At 35.3% G+C, this 16,030-nt stretch overlaps 1 protein-coding gene across 1 annotated transcript; it reads right to left on the bottom strand.

Moving 5' to 3' along the window:
- Positions 1–5,441: 5,441 nt before the first annotated feature.
- Positions 5,442–6,312, bottom strand: LOC149557691 (chaperone protein dnaJ 20, chloroplastic-like). The gene has a single exon (XM_089786031.1). The coding sequence runs from the start codon at positions 6,071–6,073 to the stop codon at positions 5,549–5,551; it is 525 nt and encodes a 174-aa protein (XP_089642157.1). The 5' UTR covers positions 6,074–6,312; the 3' UTR covers positions 5,442–5,548.
- Between the last annotated feature and the right edge of the window lie 9,718 nt (positions 6,313–16,030).

Raw genomic sequence — 16,030 nt, 5'->3', positions numbered from 1 at the left:
TGAAGCATAATGTCCTCTCCAATCGCTCCTCTGTTGATTCTTCTTTCCATAAAATGGATCGATCAAGATGAATGTATGCATATCGTGTACCAGTGTGAGGATCAAAATGTGAAGGATGGGTTTGATACTGAGTGAAGATCCAGACATGCTTTTGAGTGTGTGGATGAGAAAAATAATGCAGATTGCGTAATTCCATGGTATCTTCCTGCACCTATGTTGGTCCATAATGGTCAAAGAAGAATTGATTAATAGGATTTGACAAAAAGAAATGAAAGGTAACCTTATGCAAATAGCCATAATTGTAGGTAGTGGGCATGAGTGCATGTGAATGAGGGTATAATTCTTTGAAATAATCTTTGATTGGATTGACATGAATCGACCAATGAATTTTTTGAGGGATATGTGTACTACTGAGGATGTGAACTGGCCATTCGAACATTGTTGCACTGGTGGTTGTATGTTGAAGATATTGTTTGATGTCATCATTAGCAGGTTGGCATGGTTCCTTTTGAATAACAACATTTGTCAGCAACTTCCTAGAGGTAGCGAAATGTCGATCCCTTTGTTCTTGATAAGCCTTTTGGGCGAGTTCAAACAAGTTGTCACTCCATTGAATATTACTGGAAATATTATACTCTTCCTTTTTTTACCATATCATCCTAACATTATCAAGTGGAGGTTGAATATTGTTGAATTCTTCAACAAGAATCCTTCTTCGTTCATCATATAATTCGTCATCAGCCCATGTGTTTCTAGATAGATTGTTGAAAATCCAATTGAGATTATGGATTACATCTTCTTGTGACTATTTGCGTTCTATAGGGAGATCAGGCTATAGCACAACTTTATCAATTTCTCCTTGAATAACTTCATTGAGCCCCTGAACATGTTGCAGCATTTGTTGTCGATGCCTTTCTGCAAGATCTCCACGAACTTCTTCATGAACAATGACTTGTCGATGACAAATATATTCTTCCATAGAAGTAGGTTGATTATAGTAGGTAAGGTGGATATTCTATAGAACATTGAGTTGACTATATTCTTCATTGCTACAGAGGTGAGGTAGTAGCAGCTCTAGCCTAGAGATTGTATCCACCATTTTACTCAAACTATTCACATTGTGAGAGGATTCCTGACATCCTTCACGACTGAGAAAATTTGCAAGAACACTCTCAACATCTTCAATGTGTTCTGTTTCAAGCTCAAAAGTGTCAAGGAATTGTGCCTTCCTTAGAAGGCATGCTTGAGCAACTTTATTTTTTGATTCCTTCTTAAAGAAACTAGGAAGGTGTTGTAAATCACTTCGAAGAACAAATTTCTGATCACTAATGAATAATTGGAATTTCTGAAATGCATTTACCTTTGCTAGCAATTCTTTATGAGTTGAGTGATAATTTACCTCAGATCCTTTGAATGCACCAGATTCAAATTTGACAATCTCTTCTTTAGTTTGACCATTGGTGATTACTTGTTCTAGGAGAATTGCACCCCAAGCATCTTGGCTTGCATCTGTCTATACAATTTTCTTACCATTACTTGGTATTTGAAGAGGAGGCAACTTCTAACATTGTTGCTTGATCTGGTCAATTGCTTGGTTATGTTGTTTTGACCATGGTGGAGCATTTTTTTAAAGTACTCTATTCAATTTCTTTCTTGCCTTTGCTATATTTTGAAAATAACCAGCAATATAGTTAATTAGTCCTAGAAACCTTTGTAAGCTCTTTTTATCTTTCACTTCTACTTTTTGAATTGCTTGAAGCAGATGAGCTTGTCAATATGACTTGCCATTAGGTTCAATTCTAGTTCCGATAGATACAAGACTTTCTATACACCGAGTTTGGTAGGATTGAGACAAAGACCATGGGTTTGACATAAAGACAAAGAATTCTTTAGGTGTTCAAGGTGAGAGTTATGGTCCTGGCTGAAAATTAAGATATCATCAATATATGGTTTACTAAATTTGACATAGGGAGTGAATATCTCATCCATGATACCTTGAAATATTGATGGTGCAATTTTGATACCAAAGGGCAATACTATCCATTCAACCAGACCTTGTGGAACTGAAAAGGTTGTTTTATATCGATCCTTTTTCTGAACACAGACTTGCCAAAATCTTTTAGTTAAATCAAATTTGCTAAACACATTACATCCTTGGATTCTTTGCCAAATATAATCTTTGTTCGACAAGGGATGTTGATTACTTTCCAGGCATGCATTTAGGGGTTTGTAGTTTACAACAAGTCTTTTTTTTGGAAGTTCTATTCTATTCTCATCCTTTTTTGGAACATACATTGCATGATAGGAGAAGGGGTTAGTACTAGGCCTAATTAATTGTTTGGCAAGGAGTTCTAAGATTTATTTCTCACGCATAGCTTGTTCAGTTCTAGATAACATAAGGTAATTGGATTTTCTTTTTGGAAGAATCTCTTTGCCATTTGAATCGTGTTTGAGTCTAAGAGAGCACTCAAAGCTTTGAATATATTTATCCACATCTTTGGTTAAAATTGTATCTACAAATGTGGCTTGAATTTCGGCAAGCTCCCCTCAGGTGGAAAGAGATTGGTTGGCAAACTAGACACGTTGACTAGGCAAAACAAGTTTGGGTGGTGTAGGACAAGCCAATTTAGGCAAATAGGCATGAGTTTCATTAATTTGAGGGATGGAACCAAACTTGAAGGCAATGTTGGTACCATTGAGGCCAACTATGTAAGGACTCTAGGCTTGGAGTGTAGAACTGTCGTTGATACAATCATAATGTTCAACAGGAAATTGGAGAAAAGTAGTAGGAAATGTGGCACAATAAAACTATATAGGAATATTAGCCTTATAGCTAATGAGATTACCATTGTGAGTGATAGAGCTAATGCTGGTATTGGTAGGGATCCAACAATCATTAGGAAAGCATTGAGGTCTAGCAATATTGTAGTCAGCACCAAAATCAAGTAGAGAGCAAAGTTGATATGGCTTAATACCTAGGAGCTTAATGGTAAGCAAAAATGCAGGGCATGGATTAGAGAACCCTTTTAAATAGGTAAAAACTTGGCTATTGCTAGATTTTGGTGTCTTAGTTTGAGTAGTGACTGGCTGATAGTGTTCCTCATGGCATTAAAGACTGACAAACTCTTGTTGTACGTCTTTTTCTTTGTCAAGCTTCGGTTGTTCCATTTCTAACAAGAATTTATCCAAAGAGCTGAGAGAACTTGAGCTAGGTTGAAATTCTTTTAGTTCCTTTTGAATACTAGCAATTTCTTTCAGAACATCATTTTGGATATTATACAGAAATGCAAGTCTATTTGATAACCATTGATACCAAGAATTTTTTGCAAAAGCATGTTCAACAATAGGATTATGAACATACCCATGTTTAGAAGGTCGCATGACTTCCTTAGCATCGTCTATGTCTTGATTATGATCAAGATAAGCTTCTACTTGCAATTTTTGATATTCTTCCAAGAGCTTAAGTCGGTCTTCATCCAACTTGGAGAGTTCTGCTAGAACTTTTTGGTGTTGATAAGGTGTCAAAAATTGAGTCTTTCTTGCTTCTAACTGAGAGGCTTTTACCAAGATTTGTTGAAGTTGCATTTCTGGAGAGATGCTAAGTCATTGTGGATTTGTCTAAGAAAGAGATTTTCCTTTGCCATAAGAATAATCATATTGAGATTTATGATCTCTAGATTACATAAAACACATGTACAATACTTTAGAATCTAAGGAGTGATTTGACAAGGAATACAATTTATCTATGTTGGAATCAGACTATTGCACATAGTGTCTTATTTGAGAATTTGGTTCATCTTCAAACTCACTTTCTTCTATACAAACATCTTCAGAATCGGAGGGATCATGGATCTCTATGACAGGCAGAGAGTCAAGATTGGCTTCTTTAAGGGCACAAACTCATTTAGAGTTCTTAGGCTTAGTGTCCTTTTGTTTGCATTTATTTGCATAGTGTGGTCCCTTGCAAATATAATAGGTAGGAGTGAAATCCTTATTTCTAATCTTTCTTTCTAACTCTCTCTTTTTTTCGTAAGAAAGTTTTTCTATACCTTTTCTTGAAGCGTCAGGGACTCCTCTCCTCATAAGGTCTTTTGGATTTGTGCCTTTTATAAGGCTTGACCTTATTTTTCTTATGGTAGCAACCATAATTGTTTTGATAACAATAATAGATAACGGATTTAAGATATGACAAAACTTCCTTTTTCTGTCTCTTGTTTTTCCTTTCACTACTGAGATCACTATTAATTTCCCTAATGAACTGCACAAGCTAGGGAAAGCTGACATCATTGATTGTCATGTTTGGAGTATTAAGAATACTATTTAGAATCTTTTCTTTGTAGTAGGACTGTAATTGAATAGGAAAGTCTTCTAGAAAAGTATTATACGTCCATAAATTGTTGTTGGTTTGTCTTGAGAGATAGAAGTTAGTGTACTTCTCACTAAAATACGCATCAAAATGTTTCATGTTACAGATGCGATTTTCTTTGAACCGTTTATAAGCGACTTGTCTCTCATTATCATATTGTTCAACAAATATTCTATATAAGGCTTCACAAACAACATTAACTCCAGTGCTAATGAGATCCTCTTTATATTCCGTGGTTAGTGAATCCCATGCAGATTTGGCTATGTTGATTAGGGCATTTAAAGCTTTTCTAATAGCTTGTTCCTGGGTGATGTCATCAATTGTATATATGGCATTGTCAATCCATGTTCTCATTGCATCTAGAGCTGCTTTATTCTTGATTGGATCATACTCATCAAAATTGATGAGTGGTGGAGAATTCTCAGAGAAATTATGGATTTCATCATAAGGACGTCTACGGTCTTGTTTGACCATATTTACACTATGCCATATCCCAGTGGTAGCATCAAATTCTTGTGGTTGAGGCTTTGGTATATGCAAGGAGAGGGCTTTGCCTTTGAATTGATTTTGCATTCTAGCAAGGTCTTGACTAGAGTCTGGGAAAGACTATTTTTGGACTTTGGCAGCTTGAAGCCTAGCCTGAATATCTGATGAATGTGTCAAAACAGCTTGTTTAAGTTTTGTAGTTACAACTGACATGGTCTGCAACACATGTTGACTGTCCGCTAGTTGTTGGGAACGAATTTGTGTGGTAGTTTGCTCAATGTGGCTAGTGGTCTTTGAAATGGTTTGTAGTTGTTGAGACTGTCGGGGCATGACTTAAAATCGTGTGGCCTCTGCCCGCGCAGGTTCGAAACCTGTCGTGCACGATTTAAGCCGTTACCATACAATTTTCAAGAAAAACGCAATGGCCAATAGTTCCCGTCAGAATTGGAGTTGGGGAGTAGTTTGCAGTGTGGAAGGACTATATCCTTTAGCCTGGTAGCAACCATTTTAGGATAGTTTTATATGGAAGTGTCTCAAATATCATTCTATTTAACCAAACTGAGTCTTAAATCTATTATAAGGAATGTAATTAACAGAAAATCAAGAATTTATTATTTACAAAACTAGAAGGCGCCCAAACGCCCATTTTTACAAATCCAATTTACAACAAAAATCTCAGATAATCCACTGTAATCATCAGCAAGCATAAGCTTCCTGTTGATTTCGTCTTCTCATTCTGCTACCCCATGATGACGAGTTATTTCCAGATCTCTTCCTAATCAACTCCATCAACTGAGCTTCCCACACTTGACTACTCCCTAATCCGCCTTCATAATTGCCTACTGTGAACATGTTCTGCAGCCTCCAGTCATAACCCTGACGGAGCAGGGGATCTGACAGAGTCTCATACGCCTCCTGAGCTTTCACAAACAATCTGCTACACTCTTCCTTTTCTTCAGCAGGGCAGACATCTGGATGATATTTGAGAGCCATTCTTCGGTATGCGCTCTTTATATCACGAGCACTAACATCCGGAGAGACAGACAGAACATCATACAATGAAGATGATGAAGGAAAGGAAGCATTTTGAGAGTGAAAAGCCCTTATACTTGTCGAATGCTTCGGCCTCGCTGCAATTCTAACCCGGCAAAGTCCAGAAGAAGCAGACTTGCTCGTAGGACAGGGTGCCTGTAAAGCCCTAATTGATGCACTGTATTCCATTAATCTGACACACAAAGCTTCGAATTGGAAAAGGAATTTCAATGTTTTACCTTAACTCCGAATAGTGTGGATCAAAGAAACAACACTTGGTTTAATGATGAGGATAATCGATTTAAAGCATATATAGAGAGAGAGATGGAAATCGAATTGGGGGTTTAGGTGAAGGATACGAAGTCTGTCAGTAAAATTTTCTTTGCTTCTAGAAACAGGCGGTGGCCGTCTACCGTCTACCGTCTACCCCGCGACCCGGCCGTTACGTCCCATCTGTGTATGGTAACATTGTTCTCATCGATCTTCTATTTGATTTTTTCCTGCCTTCTCGATTATGTACACGTGTCAAGCGGTGACACGACATGAGGGATTGAGCGAGCCAGCGATGTTCAACTGCTTAAAACAATCACTCTTCTAGATATCCGTCCCCTGAAGACTGCGACGTTTGATGTAAACCTTATAATTACTTTTACTTGTTCAATAAAATATTGTGTCTGGTGCAATTACAAGTGATTATACAACGCTCTAAGAACAAGAAGGTACCCAATGTTGACAAGACCAACTTTTGAACTGGAATTTTGGATGGAAAGGGGTCCCCTCTTTTAAGGTAAAAAAAGTTTGATTTTTTAATGTATTTGAATTTATTAGGTCATTTTATCAAAAAGGTACTTCCATAGGTTCTTTAGATCAAAATCATTAAATATAGGGGAGGAGACCTAGTAGTTGCGTAGGGTCTAATGATAGATACGACATTGTTATAGATATCTAGATACGATATCGTTATAGATACCCCCAGCTACCACTTCTAAAAAGTTTCAAAAAATGATAACATATGTACTAATAGTAAAAAACACATATACTAACAGTCGATAACACATATATTAATAGTCAATAACACATGTACTAATAGCCAATCACTCATGTACGAATAACTGTACTATTAGTCCATTTGTGCCAAAAGTACTTTTTTTTAGTGAGTCACTAATGAGGGGTGAACATAATGGATACTAGGCGAACGTTTTGAAATGGCACTTTTCAACCACTTCGCACTTCACGGCTTCTACAGAGAGCTTTGTAATTGTAGAAACCTTAGCTTTAAGCTCTTAAGTCACCTATGGAGGTTCAACGAAAAAAATGAAAAATCTTGACATACATATTAGGAGTTCTAGGTGCGCGAAGTTAGCATGGGTGGCTATTGGGTCTCTCCCCCTATGCATATATAAATAAGATAACATAATCTATAAGAATTTAACAATAATTAATGTCATATTCAAGGTATAATAGAATTTAAAAATCAACTTCTAAATAGAGGAAAGGAATTTTGAGGTTCAAGTGTGATTTACTCATTTTTACTTAATATAGTTTCAATAGCAGATCATTTATATATTAATAGTAGATCAGTTTTTATGTTTTTTACTAATGATTAGCTCCTTTGTGCATTAGTATTGGAGATTTGTGAACGACTACTAGAGATTTGTAAGCTACTACTACAATATTTATCCACAAGTACTGGTGATTTGTGGTGATTTGAGTGAGAGGTTATTGGTATAATGAGGGTCAAATATCAATCAATACCTTTTTACCACTTTTAAACCCTTTTGCACATAATGTATCTTATAGAGTGCATTGTTATTGGCCATAAATTGAAAACTTAACTTTAACAACTTTAACAAGTTAAGTTACATAAAATCAAATATCATTTGATGCCTGAATTGAACACAAGAAATATAGCCACTACTATAAAATCTCATATGAGTCAAATAAACTAGCAATCACACTTTAGTGTACAATGGCTATGTCGTATAATTATAGAAGCTCATGTTCATATTCTCTCTCTCTCTCTCTCTCTCTCTCTCTCTCTCTCTCTCTCTCTCTCTCTCTCTCTCTCTCCATGCACACACACTCTTATTGTATGTCTATCTCCCTCTCTCTAACCATCTATATGTCCCCATGAATCTCTCTTCTCCATATCAAGAAAAGCCAATTCAACTCTATCACCTAAAAAAATATGTTTTGTTTGCAATTGCGAGAGAGAGTTATGAAAAATCAAACTATTGCAGTCACTGATTATTAATCTCCTATCGTAAACGATTATTAAACTGCTGAAAATAAATTCCTAGCTAATATCGAAAAATAACACAACTGCAACTTCACTTATAAAATACGGAAAGAAATGTGCAACACAATGAACACAATATTTTTGGACAAATTGTCCCTGGAAAAACCCCTAAGGGAAAACTAGTCCTACAGATGAGGAATTATATTAAACTTCAGCAAATCAAGAGATACAAAATTCCTTGCCTCACATTGGCAGAACTTTGACAACCTCCTAATTTCTCCCGTTGATATTCCTCACCGCTATCCCTACGCTAACACTGCGTCCTTGCTAACACTGCAAGACTGTTTGCTAACACTGCAAATTGCTTCTCCAAAACGCTTCATATCCAAATGACCCAATGACCCCTTTCTATACTACTCCTGTTGGTAAACCAACGACCGAGATTAAATCTAACCAACGGCTGAGATTAAGACAACTCGACAGCCAATAATAGAATTGGTTGCAAAGTGTCCAAAAAGAATCACTAAAATTAGTAAATAATAACCATTTACTAATTTTTGGCAAGTGGACAAACAGCTGTCCAAACCACCCATAAATACAACTGCTATTCATAGATAAGGACGAACAGCTGTCCAAGCTACCCATAAATAGTACTACTATTTTCGGGTCAGAAATAACAGCTGTCCAACTAACAATAATTAACACTCCCTCTTAGCGAGGAAGCTGTTCTGCATGACACCCATCTTATCTCTGAAGAAGATAAATTTGGCCTTTCCCAAAGCCTTCGTCAGAATGTCTACTACCTGCTCCTTTGTAGGTATGTACTGTAGCTGAACAACTTTCTTCAATCTGCACACATAGGTCTCTTTGCTGTGTGCTACAAAGGCTTCTGGTTGTTCTATGTATACCTCCTCCTTCAACTCACCATTGAGGAATGCTGTCTTGACATCCATTTGATGGATCTACCATCCCATCTGTGCTGCAAGTGAGATTACAGCTCGTATAGAAGTATACCTGGCAACTGGAGCAAATGTCTCCTCATAGTCTATTCCCTCCTTTTGAGAGAACCCCTTTGCCACGAACCTAGCCTTGTATTTCTTGATGCTACCATTTGCACCATGCTTTATCTTATAGATCCAGCGTGATCCAACTATAGCCCTATCTGTTGGTCTAGGTACTACCTCCCACACATCATTCTGCATTATTGAAGAATATTCCTCAACCATAGCATCTCACCATACCTGATGTTCTGCAACTTCTTGATAGCTAGAAGGCTCACTATCTACCAACTGACTAACTAATGCCACATAGTCATTGAACTTGGCTGGTTGTCTTTGCTGTCTAGTACTCTTCCTAGGAGCTCCCACAAACTCCTGAGTATCCCTTTGTGTATCTGGAACCACATGGTTCCTGCTGCCAACTGTAGAGGATGAAATGTCAACCTCTAAGTCTTCTAGATGCATTTCCTGTTGCACCTGTTGCTCCATACTCTGTGAATCTTCACTAACTGAGTCTACACTCGTACTGGTAACTGTACTTGAGCTTTGCTGCCCTTGACTTGGTCTTGGAGCTTCTGTTGGCTACTCACTCTGATCATCTGCTACAAATCTCTGGATCTCCTAAATGCCTTGTCCTCCATGAACCTGACATCTCGTCTGACAATAATTCTTTTAGTCCTCGGAATGAAAATCCTATATGCCTTTGAGGTCTCACTGTACCCAACAAAGTACCCCCTCTCTGCAGTCTGATCTAACTTTGTACGTGTATCTCCAGGAATATGACAATATGCCAAACTTTCGAATATCCTGAAGTGACTAACATCTGGCTTCTTCCCTGTAAAAGCCTCCTCTGGTGTCATCTTCCCTAGCACCTTGTGTGGAACTCTATTCTGAATGTAGATTGTTGTATTACACACCTCTACCCATAAGTAACAGGGCATGTCCTGGTCATGTAGCATAGCTCTTGTTGCCTTCGATATAGAATGGTTCTTCCTCTCAGCAACTCCATTTTGCTGTGGATTGTAAGGAACAGTCCATTCTCTCTTGATTCCTTCTCTGGTGCAGAACTCCTGGAAGACATTTCCTTTGTACTCGCCTCCATTGTCTAACCGAAGAACCTTTATCTTCTTTCCTGTCGAGTTCTCCACAAGAGCCTTGAACTCTTGGAATCGACTGAAAACCTCATCCTTAGTCTTCAAGAAGTATATCCAGGTCTTTCTAGAGAAATCATCAATAAAAGTAACATAGTACTCATATCCTCTGAGAGATTTCGTCGACATTGGTCCAAAAACATCTGAATGTACTAGATCAAGAACACCCTTAGATCTGGTGTCACTTCTTGGAAAAGATGCTTTCGCAAACTTCCCCAACACACATCCCTTACATACATCGTCATGCTCTGTGCTCACCTCTGGAACACCTGTCACAGTCTCACGAAGCAATCTAAGTGCTCCATGATGAATATGGCCCATCCTCCTATGCCACAGCTCTCCAAGATCTCTAGGATTACTGTTGCTCATAAGTGCCTTAGGAGTATCAAACTGCAATCTATAAAGGCGACCACTCCTAACTCCAATAGTTATGGGTGATTTCCAATCCTTGTGCTTAATCAACACATGTGTCCCTCTAAAGAGTACATTATACCCCCTATCCTGAAGAACAGATACAGAAATCAAATTCATACCTAAGTCTGGCACATATAACACATCATGAAGTGGAATTATCTTTCCATTCTCCCTCTGAAACTGAACAGTCCCTTTCCCAACAGGGTTGAGTTTGGACAAGTTTCCCATAGAAATCTGGATGTTGGTGTCCTCCTCCTTGTAACTGGAGAAGTACTCTCTAACTCCTGTCATATGAAATGACGCCCCACTATCTATATACCAAACACACTGTGAGGTTGAGCTAACCGTACAAGCTATGAGTGCAAACTCATCTTCCATTCTGCTGGAGAGTTCTTCTGCACTTTCTGAAGCTGCCACCTGCTTCTTACCCTTTTTCCTCTCTGGGAAATCACTGACATAGTGGCCAAACTAGTGACATCCAAAGCACTTGACCTTAGAAAGGTCCTTCTTCTTCTTTTCACTTTGTGAATTTGATCCTTTGCTAGATCCCTTCTTTGCTTTCCCTTTACCCGCTAGGGCAACATTCTCTTGTTCCACCTCATTTTTCTGACTCTTGTTGGCCCCATTGACAAGACTTAGTCTAAACTCCTCCTGAGTGAAATCAGTCCATAGTCGATCCCAACTCGGTAAAGTATCTCGTCCGCTGACAACTTGAACAAAGACACTCCATTGTTTAGTAAACCCATTTAGGGCTATTCTCACTAGTTCATCATCACTAGGGCTATCTCCAACAGCTGCTAACTCATCCTTGACAAGTCTGAGCCTAGTGAGGTAACTTGTGACGTCTTCTCCCTGATTCATCCAGGTATTCTTTAGATTCTCTCTGAGAATCAACTTCTTGTTGGTGGTAGCATTCTGGTACAGATTTAGAATGGCGTCCCACATCTTCTTCGCTGTATCTAGCTCCGAGATATGTGGAACAATATGATCCTTGACACCATCAAGGATAATCCTCCTCGCTTTGGCATCGTCCTTCCTATATGTTGCAAGCTGTGTTGCATCCGTTGGTACAGGTACACCACTGGTAGCATAATCCTTGATACCATTCTCTTCCAACAATAAAGAAATTCTGGCCTTCCAGACACCAAAATTTGAGGCACCATCCAATCTATCCTGATCTCTCAAACTAGCTGAAGCCATCTCAAGGGTTTAAACCAATAATAAATCTAAAGAGATCAAAATTTCTTTCCTAGGGAAAAACTCTTCTACCCTTAACAATGGTCTGATACCATGTGAAAAATCAAACTATTGCAGTCACTGATTATTAATCTCCTATCGTAAACGATTATTAAACTGCTGAAAATAAATTCCCAGCTAATATCGAAAAATAATACAACTGCAACTTCACTTATAAAATACGAAAAGAAATGCGCAACACAATGAACACAATATTTTTGGACAAATTGTCCCTGGAAAAACCCCTAAGGGAAAACTAGTTCTACAGATGAGGAATTATATTAAACTTCAGCAAATCAAGAGATACAAAATTCCTTGCCTCACACTGGCAGAACTCCGACAACCTCCTGATTTCTCCCGCTGATATTCCTCCCTGCTATCCCTACGCTAACACTGCGCCCTTGCTAACACTGCAAGACTGTTTGCTAACACTGCAAATTGCTTCTCCAAAACTCTTCATATCCAAATGACCCAATGACCCCATTCTATACTACTCCTGTTGGTAAACCAACGACTGAGATTAAATCTAACCAACAGCTGAGATTAAGACAACTCGACAGCCAATAATAGAATTGGTTGCAAAGTGTCCAAAAGGAATCACTAAAATTAGTAAATAATAATCATTTACGATAGGAGATTAATAATCAGTGACTGCAATAGTTAGATTTTTCACAAGAGTGTCTTCAAATTATAGTCAAATTTGATTTTACTACATTTAAAACTTGTACTAACCCAAACTCTCTACTTTTATAAAAAAAATATAATAAAATATCTTTCTTAAGACAACAAAGGTTTAGTTATGAAAAATAATTTTATAAATTAAGTTCAACCTATCTAAACTTTCACTTTTTATATAAAATATAATAAAGAATCTTCCCTATTACAACAATTTCATTAATGAGATAGAAGTTTTAAAAATTAAATGAAACATCTTGACAAAAGAAGGCATCCATGAAAAATGTTTTTGAAGTAATATCAATTTCATGTTGTTTTAATAGAAAATTATTTTAATATCCCTTAAAACCTCTCTTTTATCATTTAGACTATATAAATAAATGCAATCACTATTAAAGAAAAAAATTATAAACTAGCAAGTTGCATACTTTGTTGCTTGCAACAATAAGCTGATAGGTGTTCGATAACAAAATTATTGTTTAAAATATAATCTTATGTGAACAAATTAGATTATTAATAATTTTCAATTTAAATAACATAATATTTACTAATATATTTTAAATAGATTAATAAATATTATTTATTTAAATTTAATTTAACAAATATAAAAAAAATCATTTAATAAAACTCCATCAAGAAATCTATTAAGAAAATTAATAAGAGAAATAAATAATAATAATATGAAAAAATAATGACGTCTCAATTGACTAAATAAATTATAAAAACTAAAAAATAATATTTAAAGAAAAAACTAAACTAATATAAAAAATAAAATAAAATAATTTAAAAACTAAAACCTAAATCAATTTTAAAAATTAAAAGTTAAATAAATAGAGATGCATGAGCTAATGTGGATATCATCAAATAATTATTTTTTAAATAAATAAGAAAAGAAAAACAATAGTTAAAAGTGGAGATTTAAAATATAATCTTATGTGAACAAATTAGATTATTAATAATTTTCAATTTAAAAAACATAATATTTACTAAAATATTTTAAATAGATTAATAATTATTTATTTAAATTCAATTGATCAAATATGGAAATTTTTTTTTTTTAAAACCATCAAAAAATCTATTATAAAAAGTTAATAAGAGAAATACAAAAAAAATAATATGAAAAATAGCAACGTCTCTAACAAATATTCTATTGACTAAATAAATTATAGAAACAAAAAAAACATATTAAAAGAAAAAACTAAACTAATATAAAAGATAAATTAAAATAATTAAAAAACTAAAATCAAAATAAATTTTAACTAGCACTTACTCCCAAAAGTGATGCAAGGGATACATCGATAGTATCTAAAAAAGGTGAAAGTTTATATAAGATGGTTGCATCTTTTTTTATTTTTGAAATCTTAGCTAACATCATGAATACTTAGTTTACTATAGATATTTTGAAGTCTTGAAAGGATTGAAATCATGCATGCCATTGATTATCTTTCTTAAAAGTTAGAAACCATAGTCACAAGTGGATACAAATGAAGGATAAAGGTTGATTAAGTCAATCATTTGAATACTATTGCAAAAGAGATACATTTACATTCCATGTTATAGTTTCCATATTCTTGTAGGTTGCCAATAATTTGGTGGTTGCATCCTCAACTACCCTTAGTTTGTGCATGATATAAGTCACCCATTTGAGGTGAGATTTATTTTGAGTTGTACATCGAAAAGGAGTTTCAAGAATATTAAAAGAAGGATGTCTTCTAGGAGGATTCATTCAACATTCTCCATATAAATCCCTAATTTAAAATTCCATTTTGAGAACTTGTGAGAACATAATTAGGAACCTTAAGCTATAATAGTTGTTATTTTGTGGTTAGGTACGATTCTTAAAAAAAAACTAATTATATCTAATATGTTCTTGTAGCTATAGACATGGTAAGATTGACGCTATGCATTATTTACCTACTCAGAATAATAAACATGGGTATCAAGTATTATTCAAAGTATAATATAACTTTTTTTTCCATTTTTAGATACATGTAATGTAGATTAGGTAAAAGAGTTAATCGACTATCTAAATCAATGAAGTTCAACATTGAAATCCCCATGATAAAGAAAACACAGTCATACTTTTACTTCTACAAATCTTGTGTACGTTACTTTTACTTCTACAAACCTTGTTTATGTAGACTCTTAATGTTAGCCTATGACTTTAACTAGTTTTTTGATATGTAATACAAAAATTCAATAGTTTTTCATGTTTGTCTTAGCTTTCCACATGTAAATGCCAAAAATATATGGTGAAGCCCCTCAATAGTGTCTAGATCATCCAAAATGCTTACAAATGGGTTATGTACCTACAATTACTCTCATGACTCTCTATTTTGCCTTTGTATTCAGCTCCCATCTTGTGGGTGGTAATGTTAGGAAGTTTTGTCAAGAAGTGATTTAGTGTCACATCTTAATCCATTTTCATATTTTCAACAACTAAGATTTGTAAAATATTTAGTTTAGATGTTGCAAGATGATAACACTCCATAATTTAGTACACTTTGTCTAAAATGCGCTTGAGTTGTGAAATAAAAATAATGTTGTTTTGTGCTTAGTTGATCTAAAATGATGAAAATGGTTTTTATTGTATTGGATGGTGTTCTCTACTTTTGTTAAATGGGTTCTTGAAGAGTCCACTTTTGTTTAAGAAAAATCATTTTGGTAAAAACTCAAGAACTTTAAACTCAACATTTTCCTCGTTCATATGCTTGCAAACCCATATTTCCATTATATCTCCATTGTTATTTATCAATTTATACTTTTCACTTTGTGTAGTGAAGTGTGGGGGAGTTCCATTGAGGACAGAATGTAGTGACTAATCATTGAAATCACATACTTAGTATATTGTTCCACTTTTCATCTCATCTTGTCCTATGTATCTTTCTTATTGTCTATTTTGGTCTGAGTATTGTTTTTAGATTGGTGTTTTATATTTGCATTCCATCATTTAAGGGATGATTTAGGGGTGTTTGTTTGGGAGTTGAGTCATGCATTTTTTTCCCTTAAACATGTGTAGCACTTGAGTTTATCCCTTTTATATAACATTGATACTACTTTGCTTTGTCAAAAGTTAAAATTATCAATTTATTCAAGTTGTTACGCAATCCCAACTTTTTACAAATGATAAGATTGATTTTCATCTATTATGTGTGCGATAGAAGAAAAATGAATTTTTCATGGAGCTTTAGAAGAAGTAGAAATTAGAGTTGTGTTCACTTCAAAGATTCATACATGGAATGCCATGCAAGCTCTTCAAGTTTGAATTTTGCCTTCTATTTTTCAATGGCTTTGATCGAAATCAAGGTTTGTCATCCTTGTTTCCAAACAATTGTATACAAATGAGTGCATTAATATGTTTTATTTATAAGATAAGTGGGAAAAAAAACCTACTATTGTTAGTAAAAGAAGAGGATTGCTCATTTTTCATGAT

The sequence above is a fragment of the Cupressus sempervirens genome, chromosome 5 (genome assembly GCF_028749045.1).
Source record: "Cupressus sempervirens isolate cs-2001-9-10 chromosome 5, ASM2874904v1, whole genome shotgun sequence".
Taxonomy (NCBI): domain Eukaryota; kingdom Viridiplantae; phylum Streptophyta; class Pinopsida; order Cupressales; family Cupressaceae; genus Cupressus; species Cupressus sempervirens.
The sequence above is the reverse complement of the archived record's forward strand: the minus strand, read 5'-3'. Positions and strand labels throughout refer to the sequence as shown.

Bases quoted from the DNA above. Each gene is read 5' to 3' on its own strand.
- LOC149557691 (XM_089786031.1), bottom strand. From the start codon at position 6,073: ATGGAATACAGTGCATCAATTAGGGCTTTACAGGCACCCTGTCCTACG.